The 23802-nt window shown below is 35.9% G+C and overlaps 1 protein-coding gene and 1 non-coding gene across 2 annotated transcripts; one reads left to right on the top strand and one right to left on the bottom strand.

The window, feature by feature from the left end:
* The first annotated feature begins 1117 nt into the window (after window positions 1-1117).
* LOC133827976 (small nucleolar RNA R71) lies at window positions 1118-1224 on the top strand. The gene has a single exon (XR_009890623.1). It is a non-coding gene; the product is annotated as a small nucleolar RNA R71 (small nucleolar RNA).
* Window positions 1225-14870: 13646 nt separating this feature from the next.
* LOC133822330 (uncharacterized) lies at window positions 14871-21911 on the bottom strand. The gene is made up of 7 exons (XM_062254615.1): window positions 21530-21911; window positions 20634-21302; window positions 20408-20519; window positions 19790-19910; window positions 18835-19677; window positions 16233-18147; window positions 14871-15679 (listed from the first exon to the last, which is right to left on the bottom strand). The coding sequence occupies exons 2-7, from the start codon at window positions 20830-20832 to the stop codon at window positions 15243-15245; spliced, it is 3627 nt and encodes a 1208-aa protein (XP_062110599.1). The 5' UTR covers window positions 20833-21302; window positions 21530-21911; the 3' UTR covers window positions 14871-15242.
* Between the last annotated feature and the right edge of the window lie 1891 nt (window positions 21912-23802).

The raw sequence follows: 23802 nt of genomic DNA, 5'->3' as shown, positions 1-23802 counted from the left end.
TAGTTTCCTTTTCTTAGTCAAAATTTCTTTCATAAACTTCACATAACTCGGCATCTGTTCAAGTGCTTCGGCAAAAGGAATGTTGATGTGTAGCTTTCGAAAGATATCCAAAAATTTAGAAAACTGCTTGTCAAGCTTATTCTTTTGAAGCCTCTGAGGATATGGGATCTTTATATGGTGATCTATGCTTATTTCTGGCTGCTTTTTCTCAAGGTTCTCATTAGCCTCTTCTTCAACTTTACCCTTTTTCTGCTTGTTCTCTGTGATAGGTGCCTGTTGATCCTGCTTCTGCTCAACTTTCTTCTCTATACTTGGTCCCTCATACACTGTTCCGCTCCTCAAGGTAATAGCTTGACACTGTTCATTAAGATTTCCCTTCGGATTCACTTCAGTAGTGCTTGGCAAGTTCCCTTGAGCTCGGTTTGCCATTAACGTGGCCAACTGTCCAATCTGAGTTTCCAAGTTTCGAATAGATGCCCTCGTTTCTGTCATAAATTGATTAAGTACATCAGGTTGTGCTTCAGGTTGCCTCATAGGTATTTGCTGTTGTGGTGGTCTATTTTGTGATTGATAAAATCCAGGAGGAGGCCTTGAGTACCGAGGTTGGCTCTGTTGAAACTGCTGCTGACTACCTTGACCACTTGTCCATGATAAATTAAGGTGATTCCTCCACCCTTGATTGTAGTTCATTGAGTATGGGTTATTTGAGGGCCTTGGGAAGTTCCCTATTGTTTGCACTTGCTCCAGAGCCATATTGTTAAGATCCCTCATTGTGCATTGTTCAAATAAATGAGGCCCCCCACATAACTCACATATAATCTGCATCTGCATCACGGGAGCCTGAGCATGAATGTTGTTCTGCTGTAACTGTTTAGTTAATGTTGCCACTTGAGCAGACAACATTGAAATGGCATCCAATTCATGCACTCCAGCCACCTTTTTAGTGGTTTCTCTTTTTGATGGCCATTGATAGTTATTCATGGCCATTTTTTCCAATAGATTATAAGCTTCATTGGCGCTCTTACTCATGAACACTCATCCAGATGCTGCATCTATGATTGTGCGAGTAGTACCACACAAACCATTGTAAAAAATATGGACTAACATCCATTTTTTTATTCCATGATGGGGACATTTTCTCAACAGCTCCTTAAACCTCTCCCACGCATCATACATCGATTCTCCATCTTTTTGGTGAAAATTGTTGATTTCACCTCTATACCTTGCAGACAGAGATGGTGGGAAAAATTTTGCTAAAAATTTCTGAGTTAGTTCCTCCCATGTTGTTATAGAATTGGCTTCCAGAGAAATAAGCCAACTCTTTGCTCGGTCCCTCAATGAAAATGGGAAAAGTCGCAATCTCACTGCATCATTTGTCACTCCGTTCATCTTGAATGTGGCGCATAGCTCTAGGAAATTAGCCAAATGTAAGTTTGGGTCTTCTGTTGGCAATCCCCCAAACTGTACTGATGATTGAACCATTTACAAAATAGCAGGCTTAATTTCAAAATTATTAGCCTCAACCGTTGGAGGTCTAATGCATGACTGTGCCCCCGTTACAGTAGGTAGCACACAGTCCCTCAAACTTCTTTGCATTGGTTGCTGAATTGGTGCAACTCCTATTCCTCCAACATTACCCGCTGCTATCCCAGCATTTCTATTCTCAGCATTATCATGGGCAATGTTGTCAACCCCTCCGTTACCTCTGTTTTGAGCCATTCTTTCTACCCTTTTCTGTTTCCGATTTCTTCTACAGGTTTTCTCAATTTCCGGATCAACAGGCACCCTTGACTTAGACCCCTGTCGTCGCATAAACTATATGAATACCTGAAATTAGAGATTGCAAAAGAAAACCAGAATGAGAACGGTATAAAAGAAAAGCAATTAAATTAGAAAAAGAATTAATTTCTTGATATTAGTAAAAACAGTCCCCGGCAACGGCGCCAAAAACTTGTTGTGTAAAATCAATACACAAGTGCACGTAGTCTTAACAAGTAATAAAGAGTAAGTGAGATCGTTCCCACGAGGACTGTATATTAAGTACCAAAACTTAATTCCTATTTTTATTTGGCTAACAATAATTGAGTCACAAGAATTAACTAAAATTGTAAAACAAAAATCTAAAATTAACTTCAAGAACTGAAAATAAATAACGTTAAGAAAATTCAATGGATTAAAAACTAGGACAATCAATTTCATCAACCATCCTCTTTAATTCTAATTAACACAAATCTTACTATTCAATTTTTCTCTTGTGATAGCAGGTCAACAATAATAACTTATATTCGTACTAGGATATATAAGTCTCAATATTATGCAAATTTTCTACATCTTTGTGATAAATAAACATAAGATAGGCATTAAGATTAACAACCCTAAAACTACACAGACCACACAGGTACTCTCATATTCAATTCTCACTTCTCAGATTTCGAATCAAAATCATATATTTCATGTCAATGGTGATCAATCATTCACAAGCATTAGAATCAAATTGAATAAATCACAAGATAAAATTGAAATCATAAAACTTGCATTAATTTAAAATAAAGGTTCAGGAGAATCCATTAACAACCTAGAAAACTAGTTTAGTTCATGATCAAATCCATAATAACCATAGAAGAAATTAAAAGCATCCAAAATACAGAAATTCAAAGTAGAAAAGAAGAAAACTGTGATGAATTCTTCAATTCCGCTTGTAATCCTCTCCAATGTGCCTTCAGCCGTCTCCTAAGGTTAATCTCCCCCTTAAAAACGTCATTAAGAAAGCTTTTATAATCCCTAATTAATTATGTGCGAAAGGACAAAATTGCCCTTGAAAAATGCCCTAACTTCAGGTTCCATACGGACTGGCGCCGCGGCTCCATTTGATAGAGCCGCAGCTCTAGTGCATTTCGCGACCCGAATTTCCTCTCTGACTTTATGTAGCGCCTCGACTCTGTTTGATAGAGCCGCGTCTCTAATGCTGACAACTTTATTTTTGCCTTCTCTGTAACTCTTAGGGCCGCAGCTCTACACCATAGAGCTGCGGCTCTAATTCCATTTTTTCACCAAATCTTCAATTTGACCCCCAGTTTCACCTAGCTTCCATTCCTTAGCCCGTTTAACACCGTTTCTTCAAGAATCAAGCGCTTTTCCTTCAATTTCAAACTATTTCCTTCATAACCACACTTAATCCTAAAAACACAATAAACACCGGCATAATATCGCACAAAACCAAATAAAATATTAAAATTGCGTCTTAAAACACGCCATAAAAACATACCAAAACTAGTCATAAAAGTTTCTAGACTAGGTTTTTGTTGGGTTATGTCGCTGAAAGCATGTTAGAAAGTTTGTGATAATTAGATTGTATCATTAGGATGGTTTTGGGTGGATTTGAGTGAGGTTTGAGAGTTAAAAATGGTGGATTTTCAGGGTTCGAAGGGGTCAGACCGCGACTCAGTTCTTGGTGTGCCGCAGCCCTTCGAAGCTGATTGGTGCTGGGGAAGAAGGGTGGGCCGCGGCCCGTGTCTATTTTTGGGCGAGGCTGGGCCTCTGGTTGGGGGCAAGCCGCGACATAGGGAGCTTGGGCCACGGACTTTAAAGGCATTTGTGGCCTTTTGGAGTTTTTAAGCACGGGAACCTAACCTAGGGTGCTCGGGATCAATCCCACTACCGTATTTGGTGGAATTTGATGTCCCGAAGGTTAGAACTCTATCTGGAAACCTTTATACAATTATTGATGGAATCCTTTATCATGGTTCTGACTAGGTGTACGCTTGGGCAGGAACGTGCTCGGGGGTCGTCTTTCCTAGTCAAAGCACTTAGAATTAAAGGTAAGAAAACTGCACCCGTTTATGTGGATAGGATGGGACTAAGAGTTCCATATATTTGTATCCACTGTTATATGATTGTGATAAACCATGTGAATACGTTGGGACTAAGATCTCCCTATAACTGTATGAATGTCATGGGTGGTATTATGCCATGGGGACATGTGATAAACGACCTAAGAGTGTCAGAATCAATACTTGCACACAGGGCGCAGCTCAGCCACTAGTAGCTGAGGACAGCTTAATAATCACTGAGCTCGATTTAAGCGGGCCAGAGTCTGTGGGGTGAACACTGGGCTTGGCCTAAGCGAGCCAAAGACAGTGGATTAAATAGAGGGTGCGGCCTACGGGCGTCAACCCTAGTTGTTGCTTGAATTGTATACTATTGTTAAGTTGATGTATATGATATGCTGAATATTTGGAAACTAGATCATTGGTTATTGACTGATGTCCTGGAGTGAACGAATGCTATGGCTTGCTGGGTAATTGATCAATGTCTTGTAAATCATTTGGCTATACTTTGTGAACTACTTGGTTATTGATATTGATTATGCTATGATGTTATGTTCTCTTGCTGGGCCTCGACTCACGAGTGCTATGTGGTGCAGGTAAAGGCGAGAGTAAGATGGTTCAACCATTGGTTGGAGAGCTCTGGGGGCGAGGTGTACATTGCCAGCTGCTCGGCCGCCACGGTCGAGGGTTTGTACAGAGACGGAGACCTAAAATATGTATTTTGCCATTAGAGTGGCTTTGATTGTTTATAACATTTGGAAACCCTGTAAATGTGTCATTTAAACCCTGATTTGTGATCCCATGTATCAAACATTTGTTTTAATGAAAATTATTCACTTTTAACCAAAATCCTTTAAACCTAACCTGTTTATGTCTTTAGACTCACATTTTACTTAAATGACTTGGTTAGCAAGTCTCGCACTATTTTAGACACACAGTGTAACGGTCATGGTTATCCAGGGCGTTACAATACCCGCACCTCTGGTTCATGATCCACACTACAGTTCTTGGACCCGCTGCAACTCAATGGTTATGGGTTGGATCATTAACTCAGTTTCACCTCCCATAGCTGCCAACATTTTGTATCGTGATCGTGCTTCTACCATGTGGCAAGACCTTCATGATCGATACTATCAAAGCAATGGCCCTCGGATTTACCAATTGAAACAGTCCATTTCCAATATCAAACAAGGGGATCTTGACATTACCACATATTTTACCAAGTTGCAAACTCTTTGTGATGAATTGACCATGTTTAGGCCACTCACTGATAGTGCATCTTCGAATTACCAAGAACAAGATTATGTCTTGTATTTTCTAATGGGTTTAAATGAATCCTATGCCCAAATTCGTTCCAATATTCTGATGATGGGGCCCCTCCCTCCCATTAACAAAGTGTTTTCTCTCATCATCCAAGAGGAAAAACAACGACCCTTGTTTAACCTTCAGTTACCCATTGCTGCCCCTGTTCACACAAGCAAATCTTTTGGGAAGAAACCTTGTTGTGCACTCACTGTGGCCTCCAAAATCACACACGCGACCATTGCTACAAACTCCATGGTTTTCCCCCTGGTTGGAAGCCAAAATCTCGTGACTCAAACGCCTCATGGACTACCAATAAACTTGATTTTCCATCCAAGCCTCCACTGAAACAGGGAGTAGCCGCTGCTGTTTGTAATGGTCACCTTCTTCAACTTTCACTCCTGAACAGTGCCAACAACTCCTCACATATCTTGCTAATCAGATGCAATCTCAACATCCCGAGCCTACTGCCTCGGCTTCACAAGTTTCTGGTATACACTCTAACACTTCTTCTTGGTTGCTTGATACTGGTGCTAGTCATCACATTTGCAAAGATAAATTTTTGTTTACTAATTTTGATGATACTATTTTTCCTAACTTTGTTTCTATGCCTAATTCCATGACTGCCCTTGTCCTTAATATTGGCACTATCAAACTATCAGCCACACTTATTTTGCATAATGTGTTATTTGTCCCTACATTCACCATAAATCTCATCTCTGTTAGTGCATTATGCCAAACATATGCTTCTAATGTCATATTTACATTACATGATTGCATTATTCAAGACAAGGATTTCCATACTCTGATTGGGAGGGCTAAATGTATTGGGAATTTATATGTCATGGATGTGCCTAGGATTGCTTCTATCTCTACTGACATATGACACTCAAGACTGGGACACCCTTCTTTACATGTTTCTACTAATGCAAATTTTTTACTTTCATTTTCATTTTTTCATAAACAAGAGATCCCTTGTAACATTTGTCATTTAGTAAAGCAAAGAAAATTGTCTTTTCCCTCAAATGGGCATATCTCCAATGCTACTTTTGATTTAATACATATTGATATATGGAGACCTTATATGCATGAGACTAGAGAAGGGTATCGATATTTTTTTACTATTGTAGATGACCACTCTCGTTATACTTGGCTTTTTTTATTAAAAATGAAATCTGATGTCTCCACTATTATACCACATTTTTTAACAATGATTCACACACAGTTTGACATTAAAATAAAAGGGGTTAGATCTAATAATGCCAAGGAATTAACTTTCGATAATTTCTTAAAATCACAAGGCACACTTCATTACTTATCTTGTGTTGATTGTCCTGAGCAAAATTCAATGGTTGAACGAAAACACCAACATTTACTCAATGTTGCAAGAGCCTTAATGTTTCAATCAGGTGTTTCTTTAGTATATTGGGGTGATGCTATTCTTACAGCCACTCACTTGATCAATCGGTTTCCCTCCAAGCCTCTCGAAAACATTACACCATATGAGGTATTACACTCTAAAACTCCTACTTATGATCATTTAAAATGTTTTGGCTGTTTGTGTTTTGCTTCCACTTTGCCAAGCTCAAGAAACAAGTTCTCTCCACGAGCTCTTCCTTGTCTCTTCCTAGGGTATCCCCAAGGTATGAAAGCCTACAAAGTCATGGACCTAACCACAAATAAAACATTCATATCTAGAGATGTTATTTTTTATAAGAAAGTTTTCCCTTTCCTCCATAATAGATCTATTGATAATATTAATTCTTTATTTTCTAATATTAATTCTTCATTGTCCTTGCATGTACCAAATGGAGTTGCTGCCCGTGATCCTTCTTCCCTTAGAAATGGACATTTCACAAAGGCAACAACACTATTTCAGCATCGACAATAACATCAATGAAGTCATCACTAGAACAGGGAGATCTTATAAACCTCCCTCTTTTTTACAACAATATCACTGTTATAATAACTTAGCTTCTACCACATCCTCTACTCAATATCCTTTATCTGACTGCCTTGATTATTCTAAATTGCTTCCTTCCTTTCGTACTATTATTTGCAATGCTAGCTCCATAAGTAAACCCATATCTTACAAAACAGCTAGTCTCTCCTTAGAATGGACCAATTCCATGAATGAAGAACTAAATGCCTTAGACAATAACAACACTTAGACAATAGTTGACCTTCCCCATACACATAAACCAATAGGGTGTAAATGGATATACAAACTTAAGAGAAATTCCAAAGGTATCGTAGAAAGATATAAATCTTGGTTAGTTGCTAAAGAATATACTCAACAAGAAGGTGTGGATTATTTTGACACCTTTGCCCTTGTTGCCAAAATGGGTACTGTTAAACTTTTGTTGGCCATTGCTGCCCATTATGGTTGGCATTTACACCAGTTAGATGTCAATAATGCTTTTTTGAATGGTGATCTTGATGAAGAGATTTACATGTCTCTACCTTAAGGATACACACTTAAGGGGGAGCACACTCATTTTCTCAAACCAGTTTGTAAACTTAACAAGAGTCTATATGGCCTCAAGCAAGCTTCTAGACAATGGAACACTAAACTCACTACTTTCTTACTTGCATATGGTTTTTAACACTCATATACAGATTATTCTTTGTTCATTAAACATGACACTACTAATTTCTTGGCTCTTTTAATATATGTTGATGATGTTATGATTGTTAGCAACTCTACACATGCCATAAACACTCTTATTCTTTACCTGTCGTCTTGTTTTCAATTAAAAGATCTTGGTGGACTAAAATTCTTTCTTGGTCTTAAAATTACTAGGAATAACAAGGTCTTTTCCTATCTCAACGAGGATATGCTCTCCAAATCCTTGAAGACAATGGCACACTTGGATGCAAGATGTAGAGTCCAAGAACTTTACTTAGCTAATTGTTCAGTAGTATTATAGTATGTTTAGTATTATCTTTGTTACTGTGGATTTTTGGTTCAGACCGAGAATTATTTGGACACTCATAGTAGTACTTATAGATTTTCTAAGTTTAACCTATAGTTTAAGAATATTTAGTATAACCTAAGGTTTGATTAATGTAACTGATATTAAGGATTATATTTATTATATTATAAGGTTTAGACATCAACCAATAGGATTTTAAGTACATGTTATGAATGGTGATTAAGGATTAAGTATTTTTTAGGATTAAATTTAGTAAGGAGTAAAGTTTGAATGTTATAGGGTCAGTCAGCAGCTTTGAATACGTTGAAGGCTTAGTCAAGGCTGTTTACTCCATTCAAACTTAGCTAAAAATATGTAATTTCGTGTTTAAATATTCAGCGTATGCCGATATATCGCAGCTATAGGGGGCGATATATCGCAGCACGTAGATACGGAAAACACGAGACGATGCACGGTCGCCTCGGGCATACTGGCCCAGGCGATATATCGCCTACAGGGGGCGATATATCGCCTCCTTCAGCATAAATTCAAACTCTTTTGAATTCATTTCCTTTCAGCCATTCAAACTCCTTCAACAGTCCAGCATCTTTTGAACGAGTCTTCAGCCTCTGCTGAACGATTATTCAAATGATTTTCACCTAAAAGGCCATTATTTTTATTCAAGTAAAATCAAGATCCTTTCATCTCCAAACTCTATAAATAGGACCTAGTACCCAGCCATTATTCACCTTTTGCTCTAAGTTCAGAAGCTGCTAGTGTTAAGTGAGTGTGAGAGTATAAACACCTGGTTTGGGAAAAACATAAGCTTAAACATCATAAGCTTATCAAACACTTTGGGAAGTGAGGTTCTATAGTATTTCGGTTGAGGTGTAGATTGGTCTTTCAAGTCTTTGAGGTAACCAAAACTCTAGTTCATTTCTGTATTATGTTATTTTCTTTCTCATAGTCTTCTACTCAATCTCTAACCTTAATCTTCATTTTGGTTAGGGAATCTAAGTTCTTGAGCACATAAGTTTCGGTAAGCATGATTCTCAAATGGTTTAGTCTTCCCATTTTCCTTTTCATCTCTTTTCTTCTTTCAACTCACTCTTGTTCATTATGGTTATTAGGAGTGTTCCAAAAGTCCCAACTCAGTCCACATATCCCGGTAACTTTGGTAAGAAAAATAGGCTAGAATCAATATGTTATATGCTTATGTTATCTATGTTTTATGTTGTTAAATGTGTTATGATATGTATGCATGTATGTTTGTAGGCTTGGGCATATGACCCATATGACTAACAAGACCCCAAATGGGTTATGGGCATATGACCTACTTAGCTAGTAGGACCCCACTAATCCCATGGGCATATGCTTGTTTAGTCTATGGGACCCCAAGCAATAATGGTCATTATAATAAGTGTATGTTATATGTATTATGTTAAGTCTTTATGTTTCTTATGAAGTTATGTTTATGACTATGTGTTAGATTTTTCTTGCTGGGCATTAGGCTCATTCCTTTTTGTTTTATGTGCAGGAAAATAAGCTTTAGAGGCGGAAAGATTCGTGACGCTTAGAGGATGTGTATCGATGGTGAATTGAGTCAAGGGGCCGAGCGTTATTTGATTCGAGGATGTAGTTTCTGTTTTATGTCTTTTTTTTTTACATGTATTTTCCGCACCATTTATGTAATGTCTTTTATTTTAAATCATGTTTTATTTTTAAAGAAAATGGGATCCCATATCCTTCTTAGTATTCTATTTATTTGTAAGTAACTCTTATTTTATAAGTTATTCAATAAAATTTATGGTATTTTCATAAAAATGTAAGTTTTATGTATAGTTTCGTTAATGGTCCAAATAGTCTAGATTAGTGGGTCATTACACAAGATCACATCTTCACCAATGGATGTCAACCTCAAGTAGTCCGCTGAAGATGGCGAACTACTTAAGGACCCAAAAGCCTATCGAAGACTCATTGGCCGCCTCATCTACTTGACCATCACTCGGCCCGATCTATCATATGCCATCAATAGATTGAGCCAATTTGTTTGTTCGCCTCGGCAACCCCATTATTAAGCTACCCTCAAAGTGCTACACTACATCAAAACCACTTCCGAACATGGCCTCTATTATCCTACCAGCAAGGACTCTATCACTACCACTCATTGTCCCTTAGATAATTCCATCAAAGTTTTCTGTGATGTTGATTGGGCCGCTTTCCCAGACACTCAGCGTTCTATTTCAGGTTTTTGTGTGTTTTTCAACAACTCTTTGGTCTCTTGGAAATCAAAGAAACAACACACCATCTCTTGCTCTTCTGCTGAAGCTGAGTATATATCAATGGCTAATGCCACCACTGAAGTTATTTGGCTGCTCTCATTACTCAAAGAACTTGGTTTTCCTCAAACAAAACTAGTTCTTCTCTACTGTGACAGCCAAGCAGCTCTTCATATCTCTTCCAATCCTGTCTTCCATGAACGCACAAAGCACATAGAGATAGATTGTCACTTAGTTCGCGACAAAATCAACCAAGGAATCATCAAAACTTTACACGTTTCTACCCACAACCAGCTTGTTGACATCCTCACCAAAGCTTTGCCATCACCTCAATTTCACTCTATTCTCTCCAAGATGGGTCTTCTCAACATCTTTGCCCCATCTTGAGGGGGAGTAACAGAAAACATATTTTCGCTGAGTTGTTATTTTTTAGTTAATTGGTTGGGTTTTGTTTGTTAGTTGTTATTGGGTTGTTTTGTTTTGGGCTCTTGGTTTGGACCCTATATATATTGCTTTTCCAGTGTAAATATGGGACATACAACTTTCTTTTGTTTTTCATAATAAGATCATTTTTTCTAAGGCCCATTTGTCTCATTGTTTTTAGACCGAGAGGTCTGTTGGTTAATAAAACATCAACAACTTAGCCATAATTCTTGATTTTGAAGTAAGTACTTCTTGTTCTTGCTATGTCGTACAACACTGTTTGGTCAAACCTCGTTAAGTTGGAAGAGACTGTCTCAGAGATGAGAAAGATTCACAAAAGTTTTGATGATTTTGAAGTAAGTACTTCTTGTTCTTGCTATGTCGTACAACACTGTTTGGTCAAACCTCGTTAAGTTGGAAGAGACTGTCTCAGAGATGAGAAAGATTCACAAAAGGTTTAATAATTAAATATAATAGTATCACACTCATATATATACAAAAGTTTATAAAAAATAATAAAATATTTATAGCTTGATGAATAGTATTTCACTACATATAGAGAAATACTATCCATTTAGGTAAAAAAAAAAAATTTACATCACCCATTGGAAGACTATTTAACCATTTTTTTCTCTATATTATAAAGAATAAAACATTTTACCTCCTCCATTGGGAGCTCTAAAACAACATTGTCCGACAAAACGACGAGAAATCATAAAACTACATAAATCAACGAAAATGACATTAAATCAAAAAAATGAAATAAATCGATGAAAACGATATAAATCTTAAAAGTGACATTTAATCCAAAAACTACATAAAATTGCCTAAAACAACCTTAAATCGATAAAACGACATAAATCCAAAAATCAACAATGAATCAAAAATGACAAAAAATTGGAAAATGACATAAAACTCTAACAACAACAGTAAATCAGAAAAACAACAACAAATGTAAAAATGACATAAGTCGTTAAAATGACAGGAAATCAAAAAAGCGACATAAATATGAAAAATAACACAAATTAAAAAAAACGACATAAATTGCAGTCACGACAAAAAAATAAAAAAAAACGACATAAATCACAAAAAATGACAAATAAAATTAAAAATGACCAAAATATAAAACCACATATATCATAGAAAGGTTTATACATTTTTGGACTTTGTGTTTTGTCTCACTACTTGTTTAAATCCTGTATTTTGACAAATTACTTTTTGGACCTTGCATTTTATAAAAAGTTCAAATAGACCCCTAAACTCGATTTTGGTCAAAGTTTTTTGAACTAAAATAACAAATTATTCGTCAAACTAACAATTCAGAACAAAAACATAGTCATTATGTTTAACAATTGTGTTGTCATATTAAATTATTTTTCTTCATCAAAATTGGGTTTAATGGTCTATTCGAACCATTTTACAATCACACAAGATCTAAAAAGTAATTTGTCAAAATAAAGGGTTCAAATAGGTAATAAGACAAAGCACATAATCTAAAAATGTATAAACTCGTCATAGAAAGCGATAATAATATACAAAACGATATACAATAGACCTAACAACAAAAATATTGTAGGTTCAATGAAAATTGACATGATCGACAAAACGACATAAATATGCACAAATGTTCAAAATTATCAATTTTATTTTATTTATTTATTATATATATTTTTAAAAAAATACATTTTAAAGAAAGAGAGTGTCACATGTTATTATTAAAAATTAATATATTTATGTACAGTGACGTGACAATTTAGTCTAGTCGATCACATTTATTAAAATTGAGACCCATTCTTTTAAAAAACAGTGTCACATCAAATGTGTGATGTTTGACTACATATTTTGGGTGCACATATCATTACTCTAAAATAAAATACTTCACTATTATAGGTCAATAAAATGTCAATCACTATAAAAAATAACCCACAAATAAGGTTAAGGTAGCACCCCACTATAAAAGTGTTCGAAAAATATTATGTGAATGAAAAGAGTGGTAGTTCTAAATATATATATCGAATTATACTATAAAAAAGTTGAAATTAGTTATAGCTTTATGGATGAGTATGTTCATTTATATAACTTTGAACATTTCCAATAGAGATGTAAATCTATGATACATTGTTAAAATATAGCACACTTCAAAGAAGGTAAATTTGTCTTTATATCCTTAATAGAGGGTACTAATTAAAAAAATGCTAAGCATTTTGAACATTTCAAAATAATGCCACTTTTTGGTACTCTACCTAAAATACCCTTGCCATTTTTTCCATCACTTCTCTCTTCTCTTTTCCCTCTCTCTCTAGGTTCACTCTCACTCCCCTTACAGAACCACCAACACCACCACCCACAACAGCGACGACACCAGAAAAACCTCCATAACTTCGGTCACCTTGTAAAGATAAACACAATACCCAAAGCAATATACATTTTGAGGTTTCTTGGAGTAGAAATTTGTGGGTAAGTAATTGTTTCTCAAATATAGTGATGTTTCTTTCACTTAAGACACTAAATATTACATTTTGAATAGATCTAGGCTTTATTTTTGGGTTTTTTTGCGATTTTTTTAGATTTGAAACTTTAAAATCTGCAAAAAAATCGACTTTGCTCGATGGTGCTGGATGTCAGCTCGATGAGGCCTTCAAAATCAAGATTTTCATGAAAAATCGACGTTGCTCGGTAGTGGTTCGATGGTAGCTCGATGGTGCTCAATGCGATTCTTGTAAAAGACATAATTTTTCACTCGAGTATCCGTTTAAGGTGACTTTTTTTAAATTTTTGGTATTTTTTCGAGATCTACACGTTTGAGATATGCATATACACATTTTCAAAGTTTAGAACTTGAAAATATGTCTTTAACATGAGTTATGTTTTGCATTTTGGATTTTCTTTCAAGATTTACACTTCTCAAATGTGCTTATACACATTTCAAACGTGTAGATCTTGAGAAATACAAAAAAAAAATACAAAAATCACCCCAAACGGAGACCCAAGTGAAAATTTTCGTCTCTTGCAAGAATCGCATCGAACATCATCGAGCTACAATCGAACCACCAGCGAACAACGTTGATTTTTTCATGAAAATCTTAATTTTAAATGCCCCATCGAGCTGGCATCGAGTACCATCAAGCAAGATCGATTTTCTGCAGATTTTAGAGTATCAGATTTGGAAAAAAATCACAAAAGAAACCTAAAAATCATACTCAGATCTGTTCGAAATGAGTATTTTAGTGTCTTAAGTGAGAAATACTTGTCATTACATTGAATTCTCTTACATTTTACCTTATCCATGTATTTTTTCTAGAGAGAAAGAATGAGAGTTGAGAGGAATGAGTTGAGGGAGAGAGAAATTGTAGAAATTATGCCAATGACATTTTGGGTATAGTAGCGACAATTGACATCTTTTTGAAATGTTCAAAATCCCTAGCATTTTTTTTAATTAGGACCCCCCAATTAAGTGTAGAAACTCAAGTTTCCCCCAAAGAAAGACTTCTCCAATGATGTGTTAAAACTTGTGCTAAAATTGAAACATGTTAAAAAGTTGATACAAATTTGGATGAGATATAAATATATTTTTTTTTGTCATTACTTATTATTTTTGGTGTCCTATTTATCAGTGACATTAAATGTTCACTATTTTATTTATTTTTTTGTCATCACTTATTATTTAATTATTATTTTTTATCACTTATTATTTAATTATTATTTTTTATATCATATTTATTGTTGATATTAAATGTAGATTTTTTTTTTACATTAAATGAAGCACAATTATAAAAATTGTACTAAATAAGTCCTTTATTAACTTTTTTATGCTAAATTTAGTTCTATTTTTTACAATAATAACTTGTTCCATGATAGGACTAACCACATTTTACAAAATTTCTGTTGTTCATCGTTGGGATGTTGACTTGTCAATTCACGTCCACAAAGCGGCACGTTGTTGACTTTTACGAGTTACGTGTCGTTCACAGTAATCGTTTATTGTCGTTTAATGGCTTAGATTGTCACCCAACTAAGATTTGAGAAAACGACATGTCGCCTGTTGTCTCAAAACCGTGGTTTTATCACACTATATTCTCGTAAGTTTGCACTGAGAGCCAAAAGCAAACTAAAACAAAAAAGAGTTGACTTCAACATGGATGAATAAATGGAAGGTAATCTTCACAATCATAACAAATATGAATCAGTGGGGTTTTTTTTTTTTCTTTTTTCATTCACACTTATCTCTACTAATAAGGAATTAACCCAAATCAGAATAACCAACAAGAATGTGGCAACTGGAGCAAACACAACCCTTCATTGCCTTAACTAATATTAGCCTAAAAAAAAAGAAAAAAAGAAGCTTTACAATTTGGTCACCAACACAACGTGGTATTTCTTACAAATAAATGGGAACAAAACAGCCCTTCAAACATAAAACCATCAAAATACAAGGACTTGGCTCCATCGCCTTCGTATAATTATGCTAATAGTGGGGTTGGTAGGGAGAGACGAACTTACATTATTGTGCAATTGCATTTTGATTCCAGCTTTGGAGGCTTCAAGGTATCCACCTTATTAGGAGGCTCAACACTGCGTTTTAATGGTTCAACAGTGTTCTCGTCGTTCTCGTCCACGCTAGGAGGTTTGGCACCTGTCTCTACCTTCCTTTTCCTGGCGGTCTTTAGAGATTTCAAAGGGCCATGGCCGACAATTCTGCCATGTGGCACGTCCTTCTTGTCATGGTTGGATTTTCCTAATATTGTAACTGTTGGCTGGGAGCCTTCTAATGGATAATCTGAACTTTCCTTGTCCAGTGCTATGGTTGCAGCCTTGTAGGCCAGATCATGGACAATGGAGCTGCAGAAAAGAATTGTATCCGTTGCCTCGTCGAGTGTTAGGCTTCTTCCCCTTCTTCCCTTTTGACACTCTACCATTATCGTTGATTCTTGTTCTAATAAATATACAAAGTATGTCAGTTTATGGTAGAAACGAAACCCAGAGGAAGTTAGAGTGGACTGGTAAATCTAACTCATGAAAAGCTCACTTCAAAATCATACATAAGATTTTAATACATAAATACAAAATTATTTCTCATGGCTAAGGTGCATAGAAAGAGACTAACAAGAATTTGTCATAATTTCAATCCTTAGCCTGGGTATCTTGATATGATTCAAAATATCTGTAACATGAAAGAAGATCGTCTATGGAAGAAGTTTCCATAAAGTCTCTTTTCATTTAACATTAGCACTGATCTGAAATCTGCATTATTATTTAGTTTTTTCTTGTTCTATATGCGTCAGTAGTTTTGAAAGCTGTACTAGTAGAACAGTGATCTATGATATTTGGTTCAATTATTAAAATCATGCTTTCTTCAGTTGATGGGTACTCGTTTAGTTAGAAACATATTAAAGCAGGGACATTCAATAAGATTAGACATTTGAACTACTAGAGGTAAGGGAATGAAAGTCAATAACAAAAACCACAATCCAAGATGTAGATCGTACCTAGGATGTCATGTGCCTGAACAGAGTTCATGGACTCTGTAGCCGAAGCTATCATATCCTTGTCAGAAGGGTTAAACGGTGAAGGCTCTTCCTCCGAGGTGCTCTTTGATGCAAGAGAGACATTATCACTCAGTGAACCAGGGGTACTGTGGTGACCATTTTCAATTTCTATTTCAGACACTATAACCATGGAACTATGAGTTGCAACATCTCTATCCATTCTATCACCATCCAGATTGGCATGTTCCTCCGTACAAGAAGACCCTGGAGTATCCCGTGGCTCTAGTTCTGTCGTACCAGTGGCATATTTGGGCGACTGTACATCAGATAAACCACATGCCTCAAAATTTGTACCTGATGCTACCAGTTTTTCCTCTAAACCAATACCAACTGCAGGATTCTGAAGTTCAGAGGTAGAGGCATCGACTGTTCTGCTGTCCTTGTGTTCATAATCATCTTCCTCAACAAGTGTAGAAGGTGTATCAGTAACATCTGCTTTAGTTTGATCTGAAGCTACCAAATGTTCTCGAGATAATACAAGTGTCTCCTTTGAAAGATCGTATTCCACATTGCCCACGGAAACCTGAGAATTATCTTCATGTGTGTTTGTTGAAAGAGATGATGCTTGACGGGATAGGTTTCCAATCCCAGAGAAAGATGAGCCATGGTTTTGAGGTCTCGTGTTCTTGTCATTTCTATAGTGCTCTGTGTCTGATTTCCTGCCACTACTTAACTGCCGCTGTACCCGGCTATCTGTTTGTCGGGTACCAAAATCAACAGAGGATGAAGTGGAGAAACTGCCATGCCCGATGGAGCTTCTCATGCTGCTTACACTATCTTTAGCATATGACAGGTCATCATACGGTATGCTAGCGGCTGAAAAATTCCTGCCACGAACAACAGTCCCCTTGCTGCTGCTTGTTCTCTTCAGCAATACTGAAATTCCTGCACTCTCTGAAACATCAAACCTCAAATTTGGATAGTCAGCGACGTGATGCAGTTTTTGACTCCCAATGTCATTACTGGGTAAACCCTGACCAACAGCTAATGGGCCATCCTCTAGCTTCTTGGCAAAACTAACCTCTCCTCCTTGCTCCTCTGACCTTGCACGAGAATTTTCTTGCAAGTAATTATGACTTTGCTCATTGTAAGAAGTTTTGCCTTCTTCGACATTCTCCTCATCCTGAAAACTCTTTGGCCCCCTCTCATCATTATCTTGTGACAACTCAGGCACAGCCATCCCAGATGTCAAATCATCGTAATGTTTCTCTTCTGTAATCTTTGTAGATGACACAGGGGAGGTATCAACAACTACAGCTGTCTCTAGAGTGGCTATCCTCAAAAGTTTATCTTTCCTACTACATTCTTGACATAGTCCATTGAACTTCTCCTCTGTCTCAGAAGAATGATATCTGCAACCACATCTAGAACAAACTGCCATATTTTCAATACTATCCACTTCTGAAAAATCATCATTAACAACAGATGCTTCTGAAGTTGGACCCACTACTGTGACAATACCGTGGTGATGGGACTCTCCAGGGTCAGCAACAACAAACTCAGTTTTAGGGCCTTTATCAAAATCACCATTATTTATTGATCCATCATCAATTTCATGTCCAATGGCTTCATTTACAACATCCATCTTATCAAAGGCAAATACTTCCTCAGGAACATCAGAAAATGGTACTCTCTCAAATTCACTAGCCCCATCATCTTGGTTGTGATCACTCCCTTCAGTATCAGGTGCTGCACTAGTGCCTTGATCAGAACTTGCATTGCTACTTGTTGTGACTGATGAATTTCTAGAGATTAAAGAACGATGAGCAGAACTTGCTTTTCCAACATAAAAGGTGGTACTAGGGACACTGGATAAAAGGGGTCGAAACATATTCTGAGGACTTTTCCGATGATCCTGCAAAGACATTGGAGCACATTAGATGTGAACTGAATCAGAGCAACCTCATAATGAAAAGGTTCGACTCAAACATACATGTCAAAATGAACAATACAGAATCAAAAAGAACTTTGAAACTTGAAGCAAAATAAATCACCACAAAACTAGCTCAGAGAGACAGAGAAAACGGAAAAAAAAACCTGCTAGGATCGTGAAAGCACTGCTCAAAGGTTTAATTGGATTCAAAAGATTCTACACTTCTAGTCTGCATGCTATACTAGTAGTACAGAAGCATTGAGATTCACAATGTTGTCAAGCAATTCATGTAGAGTAAACAAAAACAGACCCTAAAATGACTAGATCACTCACACTCAAACAACCTCAAACAATGAATTCATCACTGATAAAAATTGACAAATGAGTTCAAAATATTTATTGACACTTTGCAAGCATAATTGTAAAAAAGAAGGTTTTCTAGGTATGAAATAGAAACTAACTAACATCAAAACTCTATCAAACAACATTGAATTTGACATTTCCCCTTGATATGCAACCAAACCATAAAGTAGCATTCAATAGCTTCTTTCACAATGATAAATGAGCCCCGACATAACTAACATCCTGCAGCTAAAGAAATAACAAGGAAACACAAAATCAAAAGAACATAGACTCATGAGCTTAAAAGTTTCATTCTTTAAGAAATACCATTTGTCGGAGAGCAGAATCGAATGATCTTTTAGGAGCAGAAGATGGAGACGCTATTTTGGTTGACTTTTTGGCAAGGGAAGGACCTCTATTATTCGAGAAAGTAGCAACTCTTCTTGTTGTTGATCGATCTAAGCTACCCACATGCATGGACTGTATAGAGTCAACATCATCATCACCAGAAGAAGCGATAGAACCTTTACTTTGAGAGCTAAATGGATCCCGCTCATGACTATGAGATGAGCTAACACTTCTAGTTGCAGTTGGTGACATTGATTGCCTTCTGTAATTGGAGGAAGAGTCCCTTCCATTTCTTGTTGCTGGTGAGGAACCCCTCACATAACTTGCAGGTCGATCGGCAAGAGAAGTACGTAGGTTTGGAGGTGCATCAGAGGAGAACCCAGGAATATTGGTTTGCCATGCTCTTATTTTAGGAGATGCTGAGTTCCCCCGGCTAGTCTTTACAGGGGAGACTCCTCTTACCCCTGATGAGGGCAGACTACCAGAACCAGTGCTCATTCTACGGGGAGTCGGGGTTAAAGATCTTGGAGCAGGAGACGAGGGTTTACTTGGGGGAGTAGATGGTCTTCGTGATGGAGTAGCATGTCGTAAACCTGGAGATGGACTAGATTGACGGGCTGATGATGGACTAGATTGACGAGCTGATGATGGACTGGATGGACGAGCTGATGATGGACTAGATTGACGAGCTGATGATGGACTAGATTGATGTGCTGATGATGGCCTTCCCCTTGATTGAAATGTACTACTTCCAGAACGAGGAGATGGACTTAAACGATTTGGACTTGCACTACCCCTACTGCTCCTATAACTCTTCTCCATCTGCAAAAGACGCTGATATGCTTTAAGAAAAGAGGAAAAGAGATATCTATTCTATATCTTCACAGAACATAATCAACAAAATCAAAATCACAGAAAGGATATAACCACTTACCGTCGATGATCTGGATATTGAAATAGGTTGACTTCGAGGTCTTCCCCTTCTTGCAGAAGTTAGTTGTGGTGGCTCATCATCCAGTGAAGGAAACAGAGGAGTGTCGGGAGGTGTTAATAACCTATGAAACAAATATATATAAATATATATGTCATCAAACATCCTCAAAGAAAAGTACAAACAGAGGGTTTAGCATCAACAAAATTAATATATTTCTATTAAATCAACCACCATTTAGTTGTGACTGAAAAACTAGACAAATTGAAGGGATAATATTTTCCAGCTTTAAGAACATACTTAAATTAACATAGAGATAAGATGCAAGATGCACATACACATGCATCATGGATAATATCCTCTAGCTGCCAGCTAGATAACCCGTTCTGCTTAACCAAGGCATTATCATAGTCTGTCCAGATTACGAAAGAATTTAACACTTTCGAGGTACAATATCACAACCGATGAATGTTGAAATTTCCAAAAAAAATTGAAAGCAGAAGTTGCAATAAGTGCACATTTAGTTATCTTCCCTGTCACCAGAATTGCACAGAGCCAGTTCCCGGCAAATGGAGGTCCAAATTATCAGCAATTACTCAATTAGGGAGGGGAAAAACGTACCAGTCGTAGTCATTCTTCTCCCCATCGGCATTAAGCAGGTTACTAGTGCTCTCTCCTCGTACTGGAATGGAGATCCCAAGCTTAATATCTGAAAAGTGTCTCAATTTTGAAGCTGTTGAAAAAAGAAAAACCATATACCCGTAAGGCAGATGAACACCCAAAAAAGAAAAAATCTAAACTTAAGGAGAAAACAAATCTTATAATAAAAGTCTAGATAGGATATTACGAAGTGTGAATTCTAGGTCATCGGAGGACTGAAGCAAAAAATTCTCTCTTTCTCGGGTCTGCATTTCGCTGAACAAAGCAAGATCGTCATCTTTTTCTCTGAGAAACAACCCACCTTCAAAACTGTGTCCTCGTTTGTGATTATTGTTGGTTCTCACTTCCCCTCCAGGAGAAGACCTCAATGCCGGAGAAGGAGACATCTCCGCCAGCCACCAAAAAGCTACAGTCTCTCAAAATCTCAACACCAATCTCTCAGTACAACCCAAAATCAAACAACCCTTGTACAAGAAAGAATTATCCATAATGTATATATCACGCTGTTAGCCACAGTGAAGATGATTATTCCCAAAAATTAAAAAGCCCAAACTCCCAAAAATGAACCCGTAATGGGATAATGCATAGGAAAATAATTAAAGCACGCAATCACTGTCGCTCATAAAAAACCCTTATGTGGTTCGCCCTTCTCGAAAACTTGTCACAGAATCAATTAATTTCCAATGCAAGCGACCCAATACCCCATAGGAACCGTAGATGGTAAGTCCAAGTCAACTCAACATCAAATCCTCGTAATATATATATTTATCATAATTACAAAACTTGCATAAATTAGCATAATTACTGAAGCAACTGGACCACTCCAAACGCAGAGGCCAAAACGTCCATTTCCAATCTAACAGAAGAAAAACACCAATCAAAATTAACATACTTAAATACATACAATCAACAAAATATCAAAAACCCTAAAATTCTTTTGAGTGAGAGTATTAACGGAAATCAAGTCTAATTCAGACTCAAATTCAACTTCCAAGTAACCACCCACACTACTCCATTCAGAGTTGAAAGAATTTTAGACACGCTTCTGCTGAAAATGAGTATCTATGCTCAACTCATACTTACCAAGTCAAAGCGGACTTCAAACTCTGTATATGAAGCTCCATGGTAGTACCACTGAGAGATCCCCAAACTCGAAGATAAACCTCGAAAAGAATTGAAATGTCAAATTACAATGCGACTAATGCTGTATCAGACAGCCGGATCTAACGCATTTATTGCTTTGTCTGTGGATTGTACGGATCGGAGCTCTACAGAAACGGATCGGTGTAAACAATCCCTAAATTTTCCAGCATTTTCTCACTTTCTCTCTCCTCCGAGAAAATTCTTCTAAATAAACTTTTTTCTTTTCTTTTCTTTTCTTTTGTTATCGTTCTAATATTTGCTTCTTCTTTCTTTTGCAGCAAACTTCATTGATTTTCTTATTCTTTTTTTCTTTTCTTTTTCCCAGCTTTTTCTCAGTGATATTTTATTTTCACTTTGCCTCTCAACTGTCTCATATTACGAAATTCACACCTTTTCTTTTTATTTATTTTCAATTATGCCGCTGATGAATTGTGTCGTACAACATTAAATAAACGATAAAAATTTTCAAATAAAACAAAATTATATGTATGTCACTTGTGTAGGTTCCAAACAAAAGTATCAGATTGTGGTATTTAATTCATTAAATTTTATGGTCTAAAGAATATAATTATTTAAAGAAAGTAATAGAAAGAGTTAAAAAAAGTGGAAGATGAAATTTGGTAGAAGAATATGGTTTTTAATTTTGGTCAAATTGATTAATGCTCTTTCTTTAAATGGTGTTGTGAATAGTGTAACATTAATTTTGTGAATCATGAGATTATAGATGAGGCAAATATGACTATACTAAATGTCACCTACAACATATTTACTCACCTCTATGAATAAATAACCATTAATTCAATAACCAAACAAAATAAATAAAATATCACATTTACTTTTGTGTGGTTTCCTAACTTTCTACCTTAAAATTTCACTCTTTCAATGACATTCTTTCTTAAAATATGTAAGAACATTTCGTTAAAACAAAGCAAGTAATCTTTTAAAATAAAAACTCAATTATGTGCATCTTCAATATTTATAATTATCTTTAATAAAGTGTCAAATTTGCGTGATAATGTTAAAAACTATATTAAATTTAATATAATAATGAATATTATACTTTTCATAAATACTCAAATTTTACCAATTAAATATTTTTTATAGTTTTTTTTTACATTTATTATTTAAAACTCAATTATAATCAAATTTGTTTCAATTGAATATTATTAGCTTTTATAATTGTGATATAGGAGTCCTAACTCCATTTCAAGTTGAAGCACTGACACTTTTAGTGGGAGTTAACTATGTTCAAACTATCGCTGCTCTTCCCATTCAAGTTTTTTTCTCCTATTCAATTTTATTAGCTTGGGCCTTGAATAATAGCACTATGTACAATAATGAACTAGATGCTATTTTTTTTTACTGATATTAAAGTTCTATTTTCTAATTAATAAAAGATATTTTTCTTTCATGTTGGTCGCAATTTTAACATTGCGGCCCATAAATTGACTAAGCATGTCCTTAGGCTATATAATAAGCTTTCACAGATAAAATGGATTCCTCCTCTCATCTATAACTCTAGTATATTTCATAACAAAATGCAATCTTCCTCTAAAAAAAACTTATGTTTATTAAAGCATGATATTAATTATTATGATAAAATATAATATTTAATTATATTTATTCTAAATTTAACATTTAACACTTAAATTAGATATGGTCTTCATAAATTTTGATGCCAATAGCTCTTGCACTACTGGTGAGCCTTTTATGGGCTCAAGCTCTCTACTTTTCTATCAATGTTGTTTCTCCTAATTCACTTTTCTATTGTTTTGGTTTTGAACGATAATGTAAATGTAGTATATCAAAATAAATTGGGTGTTATTTTGTCTGATATTAAACCTCTATTGTCTAATTTTCTTAAGGCATCTATTTTTTATGTTAGTCGTAATTTTAATACTACGACTCATAGATTGGTCAAACAATGAATTTTGTTAATTGGAGAAAATCTCTTCTCCAATTTGTAATTTCTATCATTTTTCAATCTAAATAAAGATAAAGTATATTCCCACAAAAAATATATATATAGGGATATTTGCGGTGAAAGTACCAAAATTATTATGTTTGTAACACTTAAGTACCAAAGTTATTTTTTTGCCGGCGAAAGTTGTTGGAAAAAATTGAGTGAGAGATAAATTGATGCATCAAATAGTAATGATTCAGCAAAACACTTTGATTAAAGATGAGATTATCAGAATATTGTGTGATTTATT

Source organism: Humulus lupulus, chromosome 3, assembly GCF_963169125.1.
Source record: "Humulus lupulus chromosome 3, drHumLupu1.1, whole genome shotgun sequence".
Lineage (NCBI taxonomy): Eukaryota > Viridiplantae > Streptophyta > Magnoliopsida > Rosales > Cannabaceae > Humulus > Humulus lupulus.
Note: the sequence above shows the minus strand (reverse complement) of the source record. Positions and strands in the feature narration are given on the sequence as shown.